This window comes from Rhamphochromis sp. 'chilingali' (assembly GCF_963969265.1).
Source record: "Rhamphochromis sp. 'chilingali' genome assembly, chromosome: 9".
Taxonomy (NCBI): domain Eukaryota; kingdom Metazoa; phylum Chordata; class Actinopteri; order Cichliformes; family Cichlidae; genus Rhamphochromis; species Rhamphochromis sp. 'chilingali'.
Genome location: NC_137936.1, coordinates 29,028,500 through 29,046,490, shown reverse-complemented (window position 1 = coordinate 29,046,490; position 17,991 = coordinate 29,028,500). Strand labels below are relative to the sequence as shown.

Here is a 17,991-nt window from a genome sequence, read left to right as displayed (position 1 = left end):
TAACTGGATTAATATTATTATAATAACTATTTAGTGTGAAAAACCTCTGTATATGGAAATAAAGTACTGTACAGAGGGTAATGGAGGTGCATTTTGTTTAAAATTTCAAACTAACTGACTGAAAATTATGACATAATGTGTATGTGCTTGTCTTTAGATTGCCGCTGTGTTCACGGAACGTGCGATAACCGACCAGGCAGCGCTGGTGTGTGTCGGAGAGGTTCTTGTTTGGAGGGATTCTCCGGGGACCTGTGTGACAAGACGGCCATGCCGTGCAACGCAGACGGACTGCTGCAGCATTGTCACATCCACGCATACTGTAATCAGACAGGACTGGCTATTACGTAAGAAAATACTAATCATAAAACCATTACTATAACTTGATGCTGAGAGATCGTTTTGTGTTGAGTCACTTTTTAGGTGTTGTAAATTTTTAGACAGCAAAAACTTTCTTGTTCTTGCTGTGGCTCCTGAGGTCTGTTTTTGGACATTTAATTAGCATTCTGGAGCCATCCCCGCTCGCTTACTCCTCAATGTCTGAAACAAACTGCACAAAACTCTCTGTAATCGGATGTATCCTCAGTTCTTCTTTGGACTACGTTTTCGGATTAAGGTACTTGTGATAATCAAGGATTAAAGACTTTGTACAATACCTGCAATTTTTATGTTTCACTACTGGCCTGAAAAGGAGGATGCTCGATCAGATCTGGGGTTTTTTGTGAAGTAGGCCAAGTTTTCATCAGAAATGCTATTCTAGCTTGCTTGGCACTTGCGTTAGCATGACTGATCTTCTCGTGACAGATGGCATACTGTTGGCAGATGAAGCTATCAGACAGATAGACATTTGTGACAGTTTATTCATTGATACAGCTTTGTTGTGTTTGGCCCAGCATGAGAAAATTATCCTTTTTTTTTTACCCCAGATCTCTCCATCCATCCATCTATCCACCAGCCCACCCTGTTGAGTCCTTTGTATCCACCTGCTCCCAGGACACCAAGTGTTCTTGTGCCAGCCAACAGACATAAACTCTTCCACATGTCCTGCATGTGGAGGAGTTATGGCTCTACTCTGAGCGCCCCCTGAATAACTTAGGGCCTCATCCTATCTCTAAGTGGAGGCTTATTTTTCTCAAAAATGAATGAATGAAAAAATGAAGTTTGAACAACTGCACACCCTGGGTTTTGTGATGAGGAAACGTATAGCATTTCTTGTTGTTTTTTTATGTATATATAAAAGCTAAGTTTTACTTTGAGTTTTATAATAAAAAAAAAAAACAATCTAATGGGCGTTTAAGAAACTGCCCTGAAATTCATGTGGAAACGTTTAATCAAAAGCCATAATCAAGCCAAAATGTCTCTTCATCCATCATCTTATGATCAAAGAACTGCCAAAGGTTTAAATGCTGGCGTGGTTAAAATGTTCTGGTTGTCCTGTACTGTTGTTTAAATAGATTTTTAGTAATTCCTTCAGCGATGTTCTGTGAAGAAATAAACAACAGGGATTTGTCACCTCTGTTATTGCATCACCTGTTGAGTTTGTTTAACTGTGTGTGTGTGTGTGTGTGTGTGTGTGTGTCTTACATAAGGTGTGTATGTAAGGATGGATATGAGGGTGACGGTCACTCCTGTACTGCCATCAACCCCTGTCTGAAGAGTAACCGAGGAGACTGCGACACCAATGTAAGATTATTTCTTTGTGTGTGTGTGTCTTCAAAGCAGTGATAGGATTTAGGACAGAACCCCCCCGGAGTCTAGACGCTGATGGTGGTGAAGGAAGAAGCCTGAGGCTGTGAAACGGGGCTCTGACTGAGGTGTCTGTGGGGTGGGGATTGGGAGGAGGAGGGTTGAACGAATGAGGGTCTGTAAGGGAGTACGACGGAGATTTGACACAAAAATGGAAGCTGATTGGCTCAAAGAATGTGGGCAAGAAGATAATTGGACTAGAGTAATGATGTCAATATTGAGATTGACAGTGTGGGAAATCTTTAGTGATGTAAAGAACAGAAAAGCAGCCGAACACCCAGGAAAGCAGACAGATGAGTGACTATAGAGCTTTCAAATTGAGTTTCATTTCAATAAAGCACACAAACCGATTTACTAATGTTTGCAACATTTCAACTTACTGCTTGTATATTTAATGAAGAAGAAAGAAAGAAGAAGAAAAAAGCATGTTTTATATTTCTTGATCGATACTGAAATGAACTGACTGAGCCTGTGTTTAAAAAATAGCTATTAACTAACTAACAACAACTATGAAAGCTTTTTGGGGATTATGCTCACATACTGTTTTGTCACATTTTTTTTTTTGTAAATCTGGCTTTATGTGTTGTTGTTCTGCTATATTTATTTAATGTGTGTGATTTTATTTAACTTTTCACCTTCAGTAATCATAAAGATAAGCTCATTCAGTGCAGTGTTCTTGTCTTTGTGACACATCCTCTTTCTCTGCAGGCTGAGTGTGTATATGCGGGTCCAGGTAATGCTTCATGTGTGTGTGCTGAGGGCTGGACGGGTGATGGCAGAGTGTGTGTGGAGATCAACAACTGTCTGCTGGAGAGTCGAGGAAGCTGCAGCACCAACGCGGACTGTAAACACATCGGACCCGGACAGGTCCGTGCTTAAAATTTGTGATAGGATAAACTTTGAACTATGTTCATTGTGAATTTTCAGCTCCATATTTTGATTCTTGTACTCCGGTATAGAAGCCCAGTATAAATCCTGGGCCAAAACTAACCAGAGATCACTTGTATATATGCTGACCACATTATGTAAAAGTTGCAAATATGAGAATTCACCATTGTATATGCAAAAATAACTGGTTATTAACCAGCTGTCAGGCTGTTCTGTTTCTCATCTGACTGTTTCTCCATCTGCAGAGTGACTGTGTTTGTAAAACTGGATACATGGGCAATGGAAAGGTGTGTGTCCTCATCAACCCCTGCCTAAAAAAGAACGGAGGCTGCCATGAGCTGGTATACACACACACACACACACACACACACACACACACACACACACACACACACACACACACACACACACACACACACATATGCCAAGTAAGAATGACTAATAATAACCATAGATCACAATTTCCCAACTTTTGGGTTAAATAAAGCATGTTGGTTTCGAATGAGATTGTAGTGTTATGTGATCAGCAGCACAAACACCATGTAGAGTGTAGCTCCAGTTCAGTGAGTCAGGAGGTGAAGCCTAGCAGACACTTACAGCTACAGTTGTCCAAGTCAGCACACCTGTTAGTCAGAACCTCTAACTTTTAAGCCAAATATATAAGATGTATAGTTATTATTAATGGGGAAAATTAGTTATAGAGCCTGGTACCATTGTAACAGGCATTAAATAGTTTTAATGCTGTAAAGTTGGGTATTTTAACATAGGAGTCTGACGGGACTGGCTTTGTTTTGGAGCCAGCCTCAAGCTTCAATTTAAGCCTTGGAGGTTAGCACTCAATAATGATAATTGTAGCTTTTCTCATTGATGTGTTACACTAACTCTGCATTCAGAAAAATGTATCAACAGTGTAAATCCATTAAGTTTAAAGGTAAAGATTCAGTCCCATCAATTAGCATTTGTATATAACTACAGAGGAACTCTACTTGCAGGGCAAATAAGGTGCAATTAGGAAAAATATCTTAATGATGATCATTAAAACAAATTAGTTTGAAAAAATTAGGTAAAATAGCTAAAAGATTGTGAAACTTTTTTTATTAGCATAATGAGATTTGATCAGACATCAAGAAAGTATTTGAAGTCTTTGTCTGTTGGATGAATTTTATTAAATCTTTAGAGCTTGTGATTCTTTTCCCAACATGAAATTTTTTCCTTGTTTGGCATTTTGTATTGGGGATATGATGAGAGCAACCTTAGTGAGACCCATAGTCAGAGCAGCCACTTTCACCAGATGAATCAAATAATTACAGTTGATTCGAGGTCCTGATCTGTGTATGCTAACAAAGAAAGCATCCCTCTGTGTGTAGAAAAGCTGTTTATGGTCACACTTTGTAGAAAATAGTTCATACTTCTAGTCATTGAAGAGACCATAGTATTATTGCTTTTCTATTTTTAAAGTTTAAATCTTTATCCCTTGAGAGCATAGTAGGCATAAACCTTGTTTCTCTTTTCTGCCCTGCTCGTAGAACAGAATTAATCAGAATCAGAATCAGAATCAGAATACTTTATTGATCCCTGGGGGAAATTATTTTTTGTTACAGTGCTCCATTTTAAACCAACATTAAGACAAGACAGACAATACGCTAACTAAGAATAGTACAATATATACATATATATACATACATACATACATAAGTCACTTATAAATAAATATTTGGAAAAGAAACATGTGTAGCTGTAGCAGCAAACAGTGTGTTAAGTGGATGCGTTGTACAGGGAGATGGCCACAGGCAGGAATGATTTCCTGTGTCGTTCAGTGGTGCTTTTCGGTAATCTCAGTCTCTCACTGAATGAGCTCCTGTGACTGACCAACATGTCATGGAGTGGGTGGGAGGTGTTATCCAACATTGTCTTTATCTTGGACAGCATCCGCCTCTCCGACACCACCTTGAGGGAGTCCAGCTCCATCCCCACAACATTGCTGGCCTTACGGATCAGTTTATTAAGTCTGTTGGCATCTGCGACCCTCAGCCTGCTCCCCCAGCATGCAACAGCATAGAGGATCGCACTGGCCACCACAGACTCATAGAAAATCCTCAGCATTTTCTGGCAGATGTTGAAGGACCTCAGTCGCCTCAAAAAATAGAGACGACTCTGGCCCTTCCTGTAAAGTGCTGTGGTGTTTTTAGCCCAGTCCAGTTTATTGTCAATGTGTACTCCAAGGTATTTATAGTCCTCCACAATGTCAACACTGACCCCCTGGATTGAAACAGGGGTCAAGTGTTTCCTGGTCTTCCTGAAGTCCACGATCAGTTCCTTGGTCTTTGCCACGTTGAGCTGCAGATGATTCTGCTCACACCACGTGACAAAGGAGTCGACCACAGCCCGGTACTCTGTCTCATCATCCCTGCTGATGCATCCAACCACCGCAGAGTCATCAGAAAACTTCTGAAGATGGCAGGTCTCTGTGCAGTGGCTGAAGTCTGTGGTGTAGAGGGTGAAGAGGAAGGGGGAGAGGACAGTCCCCTGTGGTGCCCCTGTGTTGCTAATCACCTTGTCAGACACACACTGTGGGAGACGTACATATTGTGGTCTTCCTGTCAGGTAATCAACAATCCAGGACACCAGAGAAGCATCCACCTGCATCGCTGCTAACTTATCACCCAGGAGGGTCGGCCTGATGGTGTTGAAAGCACTGGAAAAGTCAAAAAACATGACCCTCACAGTGCTGGTCCAGATGGGTGTAGACACGATTGAGCAGGTAGATGATGGCGTCCTCTGTTCCGAGACGAGGCTGATAAGCGAACTGAAGGGGATCCAGATGTGGTCTTACTATGGGTCGCAGCTGGTCCAGGATGAGCCTTTCCAGGGTCTTCATGATGTGGGAGGTCAGTGCCACGGGCCTGTAATCCTGGGGGCCACTGGGACGAGGCGTCTTTGGTACAGGGACGAGGCATGATGTCTTCCACATCACCGGGACCCTCTGCAGACTCAGACTCAGCATAAACAGTTTATGAAAGACTCCACACAGCTGGGGGGCACAGGCCTTGAGGACAAGGGGACTCACTCCGTCTGGTCCAGCAGACTTGCCTGAGTGAAGTCTCCTCATTTGCATCTCAACCTGGTATTGAGTGAAGGTGATGGGTGGGGGAGGGGTGTCAGGAATCTCACAGGAGGCAACATGTGAAGAGAGAGGCTGGCACAGTGGTGTGGCTCTGGATTCCAGGCTGACTGCAGGTGAGGTTGTGGGGGTGGGAGCAGACACTGTGGTGTCGAATCTATTGAAAAACAGATTCAACTCGTCGGCTCTATTCTCACCTCCCTCAGCTCCCCTGCTGTTGGTTGGCCTGAATCCAGTGATGGTCTTCATGCCCCTCCACACCTCTCTCATGCTGTTCTGCTGGAGTTTCCACTCCAGCTTCCTCCTGTAATTTTCCTTAGCCTCTCTGATCTTGTCCTTTAGTAACACCTGGATCTTCCTCACCTCCTCTTTGTTGCCCCCTCTGAAAGCCCTCTTCTTGTTGTTGAGGAGGGCTTTGATGTCCTTAGTCACCCACGGCTTGTTATTTGGGTAACAATGAACAGTCTGAGCTGGAACAATGGAGTCGGTGCAGAAAGTTATGTAGTCTGTGATACACTCAGTAAGCCCATTGATGTCCTCGGCGTGAGGCTCACAGAGTGTTTCCCAGTCGGTCACCTCGAAACAGCCCTGTAGTTCCGCTATTGCCTCCTCTGACCACCTCCTAACAGTCCTGGTGGTCACAGGTTCCCTCCTCACAATTGGCACATAGCGGGGGGTGAGGTGAATCAGGTTATGATCTGACCTACCAAGTGGGGGGAGGGAGGAGGAGCTGTATGCATCCTTGACGTTAGCATACAGTAAGTCTAAAGTTTTCTCTCCCCTGGTGGGACAGTCCACATATTGTTTGAATGTTGGTAGTGTATTGTCCAGTGATACATGGTTGAAGTCACCCGAGATCACAATAAAGGCACTCGGGTGCTGAGTCTGTAGCCGAGCTATGGCAGAGTGGATAGTGTCACATGCAGAATTACTGGGTCTGCATCACAAGTTAGTGAGGGTGGTCTCTGCCTACGCTAGCAGCTGCTCTTGGAAAACCTGAAAACTATTCTAATGCTTGTCAAACCTCATCTTTATTGATGTCGGAACTTTTCATTATGTTTGGTACAGGCGATGTCATCGACTGTTATCTCAAAGGAAATTCTTGCATGTAAAACAAAAAATTAGTTTGTGAGTACTTTGTGATGCCACAGTATTAATGATTTAGATTAGCATCCTATAATTCTCTCTCTCTCTTTCTGTGTGTGTGTGTGTGTGTGTTTTGTTTTTTGTATGTCAGGCAAAGTGTGAGAAGACAGATGGTGGAGGTCACACCTGTACCTGTCCTGACGGCTACGCTGGAGACGGAAACATTTGCTACGGATCATTACTTGACGTAAATACTTAGCTCATTATGATTCATTGTGGTTATATAAGTTGAACTCATTCACTTTCATGGTGAGCCAAATCAGTTTCACTATGTTAAGTGAAAATAAAATGAAAGACAGTCAAAGTGTGGAACGAATATCTTTTTCATAATCTGGATTGAAGGCCGTTTATATTTATTTACTGCAGGTGCTTTAATTTCATTTCAACCATACAACATTTTTCAGGTTACACTCAGTTTTTATGCTTTAGAAAAAAAAAGCATACATGTGGCCAATATGTAGCCGGTCCTCAGGCTGCAAAAGAAAAGGAAAAAAATGTAAATTATTTATTAGTTTATTTATTGCAGAAAAAAATAAATTTAACATGAGCACTCAGAGAACACGAGCAAGGATATAATAAAACTGTTTTATGATGTTTCTATTATAACAGGCTGGCATTAACCTGCTTATAAAACAAGCACTGATGTCTGACTTTTGACCTTTGACCTTGAAACCTTACATACTAAAATGTTGTATTTTATGATTTTTACTCATATGATTGTAGCACAATTGGCTGAGATCTTTAGCCTCTATATAAAAAAAATAAGATTTTAAGATGCATTCATGAGTTTTGCAAAGTTTATTGCATCATTGTGACATCATAGGGCATCTAATTGAAAAAACGTGTGTTGGATCGCCCTCTCCATGCTCTTTCATATGATATATGTTTTATATAAGTTTATATAGACTTATATGACTTATATAAGTCATATAAGTCAAATGTCTGGGCATGGGTTTAGTTCTTTTTTTTTTAAATTAAGATGCCAGATTGCAGTTATTTTTTTGCATTTCTGAACAGAAAAAAATGTTTTACTGGTTGAATGTTACGCTTGATAAATTTCTGACTCCTTAGAGAAGTCCAGTGTGTATATTTGGCTTCAGTTTGTTATTTGTCTCATAAATATCAATCTAGTTCTTACTTTTTAAAATGTTTTTAGACAAGATTTCTAAAATATTTCTGTTATTGTTTGTATTAATCAGACTTGATTCATTAACTGTAATTCATTACACAGTTATGTTTCTGTGGGTGTGTTTGCAGGAGCTGGAGATGAATGTAAAGATGTACAGTTTCTACCGGCTGACTCAGGTAAGTAAGAGGAAGACAAACTACTCTATAGTTATTGAACTTCGTCAGTTTTCTCGGTTCAAAGTTAAACTACATTAAAGCCTTGATAGCTGGCGAGTTTCCTAATTTAGTGACTGATGTTGAAAATAGGTAGAAATCTGGGATTTTCACCCCTTCTACAGCTGTTCTCCTGCAGCTCCCTCCTTTCTGTTTTGAGCCTCTCAGAAGACTGGTGTAGAGACTGACACATAAGCTAAAGACATTTACTGCTGTGCATTTTGGCCTGTTAAAAGAATATGTGTCAACTTAAACGCACACTGATTTTATAAAATATTCTACATTTCCACCTTCTGTAAAAATATGTTTTTGACAGAAAAGGGAAGCCTTTACAGAAATCGCTGTTTTGTCAACTGTGTGATGGTTTTCTCATCTATTGTTGTACATGGCACTGTAGTGGCAAAAGTGTTGTTAAAAGTTAAAAAATATGAATAAATTTACCAGCCAATGGAGTCAAGGCAGCCAAAACAATTAGACACCTACCCAGAATGAGTGTTACCTTTGACACAGGTGAAGCTTCTGTAGTTCCACCTGCTCATTGTTTTCATAAACTACTCTGCTCCAATGATAACTAAGCTGTATACGGTGTCATGTGATCAGCGTTTCAGTCATGCCTTTGAGGACCTGAATGGGAACTTAACTGTGTTGGTGCCTACTGGAGACGCTCTCAGGAACATGAGTACAGCTGACATCTTATTCTGGAACACCCGACACCACCTGCCTTACTTTCTGCGGTTAGTAAAGTCACACACACATTAAAACTGATCCTTGAGCTCAGACAAAGCATGCCAGTGCATGAAGTTTGTGTGACAGAATCAGTGTTTCTAACACAAAATAAAAATGGAGCCAGCTTAGCACAAAGTCTAACTAAGAAATTTAGTTTACTTTTCTGTTTGTAGACTTTTTAAAATATTGATTTTATATTGAATTTTAATCTTCTTTGTCCTTTTGTTTGGTTGTTATGTTTTATTTTTTTCTGTATTATATAGTAATATGCTTGTCTTTAAACTCTGTTATGTTTTAGTGCAATATAAAAATTAAAGTGATTTTTAAACCAGCTCACAGGAGTCTGCGGGGGTATTATGATAAGTTACAGAGAATCTCTGTGTATGATAAGATAAGATAAGATAACCTTTATTAGTCCCACACGTGGGAAATTTGTTTTGTCACAGCAGGAAGTGGACAGTGCAAAAGTTATGAGGCAAAAATTAGAATACAATAAGAATAAATACAGTACACAACTGTACAGAATAGAATAAAATAAAATACTATATACAGTAGAATAAAATAAAATAAATATACAATAAGATAAAAATAGAATACAAATGCTATATACAACTGAGTAAAAATACGATGACAGAAAGGATTATTGCACTTAGTATTATTGCATATGTATGGATGTGTGTGCTTGATCAGTTAAAGTCTTTATTATGGAGTCTGACAGCAGTGGGGAGGAAAGACCTGCGAAATCTCTCCGTCCCACACCGTGGGTGCCGCAGTCTCCCACTGAAGGAGCTGCTCAGTGCTGTCACAGTCTGCTGCATGGGGTGGGAGATGTTGTCCATCAGGGATGACAGCTTAGCCGCCATTCTCCTGTCACTCACCACCTCCACTGGGTCCAGAGGGCATCCTAGAACAGAGCTGGCCCTTCGGATCACCCTGTTCAGTCTCTTCCTGTCCCCAGCAGAGATGCTGCCGCCCCAGCAGACCACGCCATAAAAGATAGCAGAAGCCACAACAGAGTCATAGAAGGTCTTCAGGAGTGGGCCCTCCACTCCAAACGACCTGAGACTCCTCATGGAAATGAGTATTTCCAGAGTTTTCTCCAGGCCATTGTAAATTTGATGAGACAGCTATAGACAGTGACTCATTTATCTAACACCACAATCTAGTTTAAGGTCTGTATGATCGTTTTCTTAATGAATCACAGAGATAGAATGATTTAAAGGGATACAGTATAATTCGCTTGAGATTTGGCAGATATGGGCAGCATGTGGCCAGAGGAAATCTTACTTTGCTTAAAAGGCGTCTCCTCTCCACATTAGCCTGGAGAATAAGAAGCCTGAGCTGTATTCTGCTTGTGCCCACATTTACATATTACCTGAATTGCTGACTATCACGCCTTAGGCATGTGCGATGTGCTTTTACCTTACCTTATCTTTTCACACTGCTTACAGCTGTTTGAGTTTATTAAATACTTGAATCCTCATATGATCCATAGGTGTGTCTCCAAAGACAGAGATCCATTTATGCATAAGACACAGCAGCAGTGACTGATAATTATTTAGTTATACCCAACACATACAGATAATCAGTCAGTAGCCAATAGTATTTCACAACAGGTGAGGCAGGTGAGCTGCCACAGAGAAGCACAGTTTAATGTTAATCTCTTGTTCTACAGATCGGTATGTAAAGTATTTGGGTATTATATCAGTATAGTGTTCATGGATATTTGCTATCTGATCTTTGTATTTAAATGTATAGCATAATATTTATTAATTATATGAACCCCCAGCCCATCGCCCTCTTCCCCATTGTCCAACTGATATTGAAAGGTCAGTTGCCCAGATTAAGTGGTGCTGCATTTCACCTATAGCATTTCACCTATATTCATACCTAACTAAATGCAATCCTCCATAACCCAGCCAAAATTCTGGCTCCCACAGATTGGCTCTATGCCCATGTGGCAAAAATATTACAATCAATCAATTACAGAGATTCCTGATTTTAACTCCTTATCTGCCAAAGGAAGACAATATTGTAGACCTGCACAAGGCTGGAATGGACTACAAGGCCATCAGCAAGAAGCTTGGTGTGAAGACGACAACTGAAAAATTATTCAGATATGATAGAAAATAGAAGAAAAATAGAAATGTGATTAGGAATCACCCTCAGTCTGGAGCTCCATGTAATATTTTGCCTAATGGGGTGAAGATGATCTTTAGGTGGATCAGCCTAAAACTATGTGGGAGGGGCTTGTTAATGATCTGAAGGCAGTAGCAACCACAGACACCAAGAACAGCAATGGTTACTCACTGTGCCATAACTGAGATCTTGCAGCACCCACAAGGTCACCCTGCTCAAAAAGGCACACGTACACATCAGTCTTAAGTTTGTCAATGAACCTTTAAATGATTCAGAGAAGGTTTGAGACAAAGAGCTGTGGTCAGATTAAACCAAAATCAAATCAACCCGCTGTGTTTGAGGAAGAGAAATACTGAGGGTCACTCAAAGAATACCATCCCCACAGTTAAGCACATAAGTGGTAACATCATGCTTTGGGGCTGTTTTTCTGGTCAGGAGGGAGCTGAAGCTTTGTGTTGGCAAGCAGCATCCAAGAAACAAAAAGGATTTAGAATGTTTCTGTAATGAGGGGTGGGCCAAAGTCCTTGCTGAGATCTGTGCAAACCTGGTGACCAACTACAAGTTACCATTTGGCTTGCCAACAAAGGTTTCTTCGCCAAGTACTAAGTCATTCAGTGACATGCGAGTTTCATGTACTCTGTGTTTTTTTCTTTTATATTTCTGGATTCTCTCTCTGTCTCAATTAAAATGAAACTACCAGGTCTTCTGTAATTGAGCAAACTTACAAATTCAGCAGGAGTTCAAATAAGCATTTCCCTCACTGATAGTTGTGTCAGTAAAGATGTTGGTGGTGCATCTGAAAGACTGTAAAAATTAAACATTTCTGTACTGTTTAAATTAGGAACTGCTGATCTGATAGATCACATGTCCTTTGCTGACAGGATCCTGGAGCGTGTTGTGTGTTTTAGAAAACTTTTCATTTATTTACTGCTCCCTTTGGTTGCAGGGCCCACGTGTTGAAGGGGATCTACTCTGTGGAAGATCTGGGCAGTATGGTGGGCAAAAGACTGCCAACCCTAAACCTACCCACTCAGTGGGAGATCAGCAACAGCAGTGGGGTAAGAGTGGGTCAGTTGTGTCTCACCACATAACTACCCATTCTGGTGGGTTTACTCAGATTTTTTGTGTTCACAAGGTTTGCCTGATGTAGAAACTGCAGGTGTACAAGGGTATTCATGTCACTACATTCATGTTAGATATAACTAGTTTCTATGGAAATGATTTGCATTTTATCCTCTTTAAACTGGCGCTTACAGACAAATGTGGTATACTTTAACAAAATTAGAGAGAAAAATCATTTCAATCATTCAATCAATTCAGTCAATCTTTCAATCAAAATCATTCTGTCATTTTAATTCTTTAATAGGAAAATCTATAAGAATAACTTTTCAGTCAGTACCATTATTGTTTTGGATCCATTTTATTGTACCTTACCTTTTGGGCTGTGTGTGTGTGTGTGTGTGTGTGTGTGTGTGTGTGTGTGTGTGTGTGTGTGTGTGTTTGTGTGTGTGTGTGTGTGCACGTGTTTCAGGTCATCCAAATTGGAAAAGCATCCATCCTCACCCCCAACCTACCTGCGATCAATGGCTATCTCCACTTCATAGACAAGGTACACGTGAATCTTTACAGTGAAATGAAAAGAAATAAATACAGATTTTTTTCATGCAGAGCAAATAATGATGTGAATAAATAACATTATTAGCATATTAGTTTACTCTCTCCCCATCTACACATACAGAGCACCTTTCTCTCTGTCTGTCTGTTGTCAGACTCTGGCTCCGCCTCTCTCAGACTGCCCACCTGAGCCTCCCACACTTATGGCTTTCCTAAACTCCTCTTCCAACTTCACGCTTTTCAGAGAGTATGTTCTGGTAAGTCTGTCTGATCTCAGCATCATGTGATAAGATGTAATCCTTTTTTATTTTTAATCTTGTTTTATTCTTCTTATTATTATTATTATTACATTTAATTAACTTCCTGTGTGTTTTCTCTCAGATGTACAACCTGTCTTCAAATCTTACTGAGTCATTTACACTTCTGCTGCCAACAGATGAGGCTATAAGGCAGCATCTTAGCAGGACTAACACCTCCATCCTGGTAGGTCAATAATATAATTCAGTGGACAGCTGCTATTCTGCAAAACCTCCAAACACTTGTCAAGAAAATGGATACTTTAAAGGTTGTTTTATACAACCTTTAAAGTATTTATACATTTCCCATTTTTAAAAATGGGAGCTAAATCTATTAACAAAATGTGAAGGAGCAACCACTCTTAGTTTATGTCCAAACACATTTATGTAACGATCATTAGGTGTTAGAATATCAGCTGAGTTTAAAACATCTGGGCTGTATATTTGTGTAACACCAGTTGCACAAAAGCCATTAACTGGTACAGCGGGTCAGTATAACTATTATTTAATTTCTTATTTACAAAAAAAGGCAAACCTTCTTGAGAAACTGAGGGAGGGTGAAAAAAAAAATATTACAAATTAAATGGCAGCATAAGTGCAAAAATATTTCAATGCATCCACTGGTAAAACAGCACCTCCTGGTGGTGAACATTAACCCAAAATCTGCAGAGGGAAATTACAAAAAGTACCTTTAATATTATTTACGTATGTGAACTATGTGAAAACATTTATTGGCATCACAACATGTGGATTGTGCAACCTAAACGAATAAAGTGGTGAAATTCAGACTGACACACATTACGAACATCCACATCAAATAATAATTGAGCTGTTTCATATAACGCAAAATGAAGTGAGCATTCCCAGCAAACAATGGTACTAAGGTGGTTTGTTTGTACTGACCAAAATAATGAATCACCTTTTTGTGTCAGATATCTCCCTGTCAGGAGAGGAAGGAAATATCTGAAAGAGAATTGATGTCTATAAACCAGGCTATGTATTAATTTGGCACAGGATGTTTTTATGTTGGTCTGCTGTGTTTGAACTACAGTATCTTAAAGATGGGCTACTAAGAGCTTATCTTAGATACTTACATACTGTTTATAACAAAACTCTAATTTGTGTATAAAGTGAAATGTTTGTTGCATTAACAATTTTTTTGTAGTTGACCATCATGTCCACTCCTATTTTCTCTTCCTGCTGGTGAGATGATCCACTGCAACTCTTGTCTTTGGCTATAAATAAATCCTCTGTCTTCCATCTGTCCAGGACTCTGATGTGTTCAAGTACCATGTGATTCTTAATGAGCTGCTCTTCCCTGACCGCTTGCCTGATGGCACACTGAAAAGCACTCTGCTTGGAACTGAGTACCAGGTCCAGTTCCACTTGGACAACAACAACCAGGTAACAATAACTGCACTGACACCAGCCATGAAACTAGTGGTGGGTCATACAGCCTCACAATTATATCATTATATTCAAAGAAAATTTACAATAATGATATTTCTGACAACATAGAAGAAATACTGAGTAAGATCTTCTTAATACCTGCAGCTTCCAGGCAGCAGGATTTATAAGAGCTACTGTCATTTTTAAGAGACTTCTTAATTTGTAGAAACAGCAGCATGACACTGCAGTGGTAGTAACACAATAAACCAACTGTAAGGACAAAAGTAGTCTAGGTCGTGTTTTTCCCAGAAGTTCTCAGTAAAAGTATAAAATGATTTTATACTTTAGTTTAACGACAACTAAGGTAATGTAACCTTGTAATTTGCCAGGAGCTGCACAATAATGTCATGTAATAAAAACTGAAATAATTTTCTGCCTGGGTTGTTGTGTTGAGCTTTTTATCCAGCTCCATATAAAGCCCCATTTTTCTACCATTACCTCACAATTAATGAGTGCTAAAACGTAAACATCCAGAAGGCAAACTAGCAGATTTAAAAAAGGTAAGACGAGACATACAGTGACATAGGAAGAAAAGGCAGCAGGGAATGAGTGGCTCCGTAACCACGGGGAGAAAGACTCTGCTGATGTTGAAATTTGTGAAAATTGGAAAATGGAAATATAATAGAATGGAAAATAGAAAATATTCACCATAAAAATGGACATTCTCGCTAGTGAGGGCATCAGAGGGCATCGCTTGGTTGTAAAACTAAGTCCAATTGCATTGAGTTCTGTGGGAAAATGTACCTGCTGCTTTTTTGATCTGTTCAGTTAGTAAGTGTTTTCCTCATTAGTTTTTGGTCTCAGGTGTTAGTTTTAAGTCAAATTTAGTGCAGCATTATTTTCATTTTCTAAATTACGATCAAATTTAGAATAAAATAGACAGTATGGCGGAGTTTTCCTTCAGAATGTGCTGACCTTTTAATTGACAAGTAAAAAGTCAGTGTAATGATGGATTACACTGACTTTGAACTCCTGCTCAATAGTGATGTGCGATACCACTGATTATTTTCCGATCCGATACCAAGTAAAATTCAGGGTGGTATCGGCGATACTGATCCGATACCGATACTCTGTACAAAAACTTGTTTCATTGTATTTCATAATACAATATATAATTGTATTATGTAATTGTAATAATAACATAACCATATTGCTTCATAATGATTAGAGGACATCAGACAACTTGTTTTTATTGCTTAATCATGCAGAATAATCATATAGAAATAAAAAAAAAACAAACCTGACGTTGTGAGCTATTTGAGCATGTTGCCTGCCTGCAGCACTAAAGGACTCTGCGAGAGACGTCTGTCTCGCCCTAGCAGCACCTGCCCCTCTCCTCCTCTTCAGTTCGCCTCAACATAAGCTCATCATATTCTGTGATATGATTTACTCCGAGGTGTTTGACGAGGTCAGTGGTGTTGCCACAACACCTCACTGTCTTGCCACATATATCACAAACCGCGTCTTGGCTGTTTGTGGAGGTAAAACAGGTCCACACACGTCCTGTTTGCTCTTAGCCATTGTTGTGAGTGTGCACGCCAGGGGCTGGGACACATTTATACAGCCGTATTTCACATATGACTATGAAAGGCGTAAGAGGAAGTAGTTCCTTCCAAATTAGACGATCCAAATTATATAGTTTCTTTCCACTGCGTTCATTTTAATGGAAAAACTACAAATTTACCCCAGAGCACTAAAATATCGATATTATAATATGAGAATCGATTCTAGAACATAAATTGCTGGTATTGGAAGAATAGATATTTCAGTATCGATCCGCACACCACTACTGCTCAACAACAGTATTTCCTGTAGTGCAGAAGCAGACCAAAGAACCACTGTCAACTGACTCCCTAAGCTAAGATGATCGTTATTTTTGTTTTGTGTAAAAGATTCATTGTAAAAAAAAAGATTGGTGTGTTTCTTCTTCTCTTGAACTCCAGACAGTTGTGAATGACATTCCTCTTGACGGGAGCGTCACAGTAACCCAGAACGGAGTCATCATAACGCTCCCTCAGGTCCTCAAAGTCCGCCGCAACAGATGCAGCAAAATGACCTACCTGCAGGTCGAGGTAAGGATAGAGAGAAGGGATGGGATAGATGGATGTTTGTTTGTCAGAGTTACTCCAGCCTCTCTGTTCTCCTTTCTGTCTCCAGGGAAGATGTACAGACTGTGATGGACCACCCCGATGCATTTTCTATCACAAACCAGTAAGAAAACTGTTATAGTTCGTGGGGTGGACATAATAACTGAAACTCAAGCTTTTCCAAAAGTAATTTTAACAGCTTTAAAAATGACCCCAAAATTAACGCATTCAGACTTTACAAAAGGGACCTGAAAGGGAGCAGGGTTGTAATTGTATGACGCGTGTCGCTGTTCTTAAAGTCATCGGGTTTTTCTGTTTAGTGTTTTTCAGCATTTCAGGCTCTTTTATTCACTTCTGCCTGTTTATGTTGATGATTCCTGATGTTGGTGTAATCTTTATGCTGCAGATCAAAAAACAGTTTCCAGCCAACATGCAACCCAACTGTAGGTACAGGAAGCGGGTCGGATCCAGGAGGAAGTCTGTGCTGGGCTGTGTCATCAAATGTCTCCGGACCACTATGGTCTGCTCAAACTTATTTCCATAAACATTATGGCTCTTTTCATAAGGGTCTGATGAAACCTGATAAATGCATAATAATCAGCTAGAAACACCCGTCATCACTGACACAACATTGTGTACATGTTTTAAATTCAATAATAATAATAATAATAATAATAATCATCAGCATCATCATCATCATCATCATCATAATCATAATAATAATGATGATGTCATGGATTTGTCTGCCCTGCAGGATCACTCCTGTTGCCCCGGTTACTATGGCCACGAGTGCTTCAAATGCCCCGGAGACGTCGGCAGCTGGTGCTCCAATCACGGGGAGTGTCATGATGGTAACCATGGCAATGGCGAGTGCCAGTGCTACGAGGGTTTCCATGGAACTGCGTGTGAGGACTGTGAGCCGGGGAGATACGGAGTTAACTGCTCCTCCAGTGAGCAACATGCAGACACACACACGCACAAACACAGACACACACACACACACACACACACACACACAGAGTGAAGCATTTCCTGTCTGCCATATTTTATATTTGTCACAAGGGGGCGTTACCCGGTGACGGTGGAAAAACAGCTAAATAAATATTTAGGTGTATTGACTGTAGATGTGGAGAAGAGACAAACGAGACTCGACATGTCAAAATCAATGCTGTTTAACTATGTTTGCTAGATTTTCTACATCATCATTTTAGGGCTGTTTATAAAATCATTCAAGTGCTAACGGCATTCCTAGTCCCCAGCTTCTGATTATAACAAAAACTGAGCTTCTGAGACACAGTCTTACACAGCTAAAAAAAATCTATAATACTAACAGCCCTGTGAACAACAACAAAGGATCCATCCATCTTAGATCTCCCTCACCCACTCCTGTGCAAACCCTGACATGAGCTGTGAGATTGGGGGTCTCCTCCAGGTTGGACCT

At 40.2% G+C, this 17,991-nt stretch overlaps 1 protein-coding gene across 2 annotated transcripts in view; it reads left to right on the top strand.

Moving 5' to 3' along the window:
- stab1 (stabilin 1) overlaps positions 1-17,991 on the top strand; it is a 182,097-nt gene that overhangs the window by 40,086 nt on the left and 124,020 nt on the right. For both annotated transcript variants that reach the window (XM_080891129.1, XM_080891128.1), the window contains 16 exons: positions 158-344; positions 1,587-1,680; positions 2,452-2,610; positions 2,877-2,972; positions 6,990-7,085; positions 8,156-8,203; positions 8,840-8,973; positions 12,051-12,162; positions 12,636-12,713; positions 12,874-12,975; positions 13,100-13,201; positions 14,284-14,418; positions 16,407-16,535; positions 16,621-16,674; positions 16,957-17,070; positions 17,305-17,500. In XM_080891129.1, coding sequence (XP_080747255.1) covers positions 158-344; positions 1,587-1,680; positions 2,452-2,610; positions 2,877-2,972; positions 6,990-7,085; positions 8,156-8,203; positions 8,840-8,973; positions 12,051-12,162; positions 12,636-12,713; positions 12,874-12,975; positions 13,100-13,201; positions 14,284-14,418; positions 16,407-16,535; positions 16,621-16,674; positions 16,957-17,070; positions 17,305-17,500 — 1,836 coding nt within the window. The remainder of the gene's footprint in view (positions 1-157; positions 345-1,586; positions 1,681-2,451; positions 2,611-2,876; positions 2,973-6,989; positions 7,086-8,155; positions 8,204-8,839; positions 8,974-12,050; positions 12,163-12,635; positions 12,714-12,873; positions 12,976-13,099; positions 13,202-14,283; positions 14,419-16,406; positions 16,536-16,620; positions 16,675-16,956; positions 17,071-17,304; positions 17,501-17,991) is intronic.